The sequence below is a fragment of the Engraulis encrasicolus genome, chromosome 12 (genome assembly GCF_034702125.1).
Source record: "Engraulis encrasicolus isolate BLACKSEA-1 chromosome 12, IST_EnEncr_1.0, whole genome shotgun sequence".
NCBI lineage: Eukaryota > Metazoa > Chordata > Actinopteri > Clupeiformes > Engraulidae > Engraulis > Engraulis encrasicolus.
In genome coordinates this window covers 54,836,652-54,839,151 of record NC_085868.1, presented here as the reverse complement: position 1 = coordinate 54,839,151, position 2,500 = coordinate 54,836,652, and the positions used below count along the sequence as shown (strand labels likewise).

At 38.3% G+C, this 2,500-nt stretch overlaps 1 protein-coding gene across 1 annotated transcript in view; it reads right to left on the bottom strand.

Moving 5' to 3' along the window:
* LOC134459622 (protein Wnt-6-like) overlaps positions 1–2,500 on the bottom strand; it is a 50,831-nt gene that overhangs the window by 267 nt on the left and 48,064 nt on the right. Inside the window, exon 7 of the mRNA XM_063211967.1 lies at positions 1–218. This exon is cut by the window's left edge and continues 267 nt beyond it. Within this exon, the coding sequence (XP_063068037.1) occupies positions 1–218 (218 nt within the window). The remainder of the gene's footprint in view (positions 219–2,500) is intronic.

Genomic DNA, 2,500 nt, shown 5'->3' with positions numbered 1-2,500 from the left:
CCGCCCCCTCGTCCCCTCTGATCCCAGCCTCCGATTGGCCAGACAGAAGTCAGGTGACTCGGCGGAGTAGATGAGGTCTTGGGGGTCGAGGTCGAGGTTGCGGTTGAGGCCGCGGTCGCGGGGAGGCGGGTCATCGGGCCGGACGGGGATTAGTGATTTGCCATCGTTGCTGCCCATCACCTGCTGGGCGGTCCGGAAGCGCTGAAGTAGCCAATCACCTGTCAACAGAGGAGTCAATAGTTTAAGTGGTAACACTTTATAATAATGGATGCAAAAAAGCATTATAAAGACTTAATAAATAATTAACTGTTGATGAACAAAACATTAACAAAAGTTTGTAAATGACTAGGAAATGTTAACAAATGTTTGTAAATGACTAAGAAATGTTATGTCAACATCTTATATTTATCAAACATTTACAAATTGCTTGTAAATGAATAAAATACTCTGTTATAAGGTATTTAAAATCTTGTATATATTATTCGTAGATATTTTATAAAGCATTAATAAAACTTAGTTAATGCTAAAAACATTTGTTAATGTTTCGTTCATCATTAGTAAATTATTTATTAAGTCTTTACTAAGCAGACATTATTATAAAGTGTTACCGTTTAAGTAAAAGTTAGTACTGTTAGGCGATCAAAATATTAAACTAATTAATAATGTAATATGGATTAGAGTATTATTTATGAATTTGTAATTAATTAATCCAGTCACCTGTGACAAGATGAGTTAATAACAATGATGTGTGTGTGTGTGTGTGTGTGTGTCTGTGTCTGTGTCTCTGTGTATGTGTGTGTGTGTATGTGTGTGTGTGTGTGCGTGCATGCCTGCGTGTATGTGCGTGTGTGTGTGTGCGTGTGCATGTGTGTATGGGTGTGTGTGTGTGTGTGTGTGTGTGAGTGTGTGTGTGTGTGTGTGTGTGTGTGTGTGTGTGTGTGTGTGTGTGCCTGTGTGTGTGTGCGTGTCTAATATACTTCATGACTGTGGAATACGTGGTATGAGAAAGGTGGGGAAGAGAGTGACACATTCATGGTGTAAGTAAGGCAAGGCAAGGCAAGGCAAGTTTATTTATATAGCGCATTTCATACACAGGTGCAACTCAATGTGCTTCACAAAGTTAACAAATGTAAATGAAAGGAAACAGGGAAGAAAGAAGGAAATGAATTAGAGTCAAAAAGCATTTAAAAACATTAAGATAAAACATAAGGTAAAAATAATAATAAAATAAAATAAAATGAAACAAATTAAATAAAAAATAAAAATAATAAGAATAAGTAATTTAAGCTAGGGGAAAGCATCTGAGAACAGCTTTGTCTTGAGTCTAGATTTAAAGCTATCAATAGTGGGTGCATCTTTTATGTCATCTGGAAGCTGGTTCCAAAGCTTTGAAGCATAGAAGCTAAAGGCTGCCTCTCCACACTTTGTTTTGACTTTTGGAATCACCAGCAAATTCTTCTCCGTTGACCTTAGTGACCTAGTTGGTGCATACAGCTGAAACATATCCAGTAGATATGTGGGTCCCATTCCATTTAGTGATTTAAACACAAGTAGCATAGCCTTAAAATCAATTCTGTAGCTTACTGGGAGCCAATGCAGCGATCTTAAAATTGGAGTAATGTGGTCGAACTTCCTTGTCTTTGTAAGAACCCTTGCAGCTGCGTTTTGTACAAGTTGAAGCTGTTTAATGGTTTTATTGGGGAGGCCAGTAAAAAGACTGTTACAGTAATCAACTTTACTAGAAATAAAGGCATGTATTAGCTTCTCCAGATCATGTTTAGACATCAGGCCCCTAAATTTAGAGACGTTTTTTATGTGATAAAATGCAGACTTAGTAATAGCTTTCATGTGACTGTTGAAGTTTAGGTCACTGTCAATGAGGACCCCAAGATTTTTAACTGTTTCCCTTGCTTTCAGTCCCTTCGTTTCAAGGATAGTAGCAATCTTTTGTCTCTCCTCTCTTTTCCCAAATATAATTACTTCAGTTTTATCTGTGTTCAGCTGGAGGAAATTGTGAGACATCCATTTGTTAATTTGGTCCATGCAATGATAGAGTGATTCAAGGGGGGTATAGTCATTTGGGGACATAGATAAGTAGAGCTGGGTATCATCCGCATAGCTATGGTAATTTATGGAGTTATTCTCGATAATGTGTCCCAGTGGCAACATATACAGATTGAACAGTAGTGGTCCCAGAATGGAGCCCTGGGGGACCCCACAATCCAGAGACATTGGTGATGAAGTATGTCTTCCAATGGCGACAAAAAAACTTCTTTGTTGTAAGTACGATTTTAACCAGTCGATCACTATGCCCGTAAAGCCAACCCAGTGTTCCAGTCTATGTAGTAGTATAGAATGATTAACTGTATCGAAAGCAGCACTCAAATCAAGAAGTACCAAGACGGATGATTTGCCAGCATCAGAATTCAATCTTATGTCATTCATAACTTTAATAAGAGCTGTTTCAGTGCTGTGGTAGGCACGGAAACCTGATTGAAAC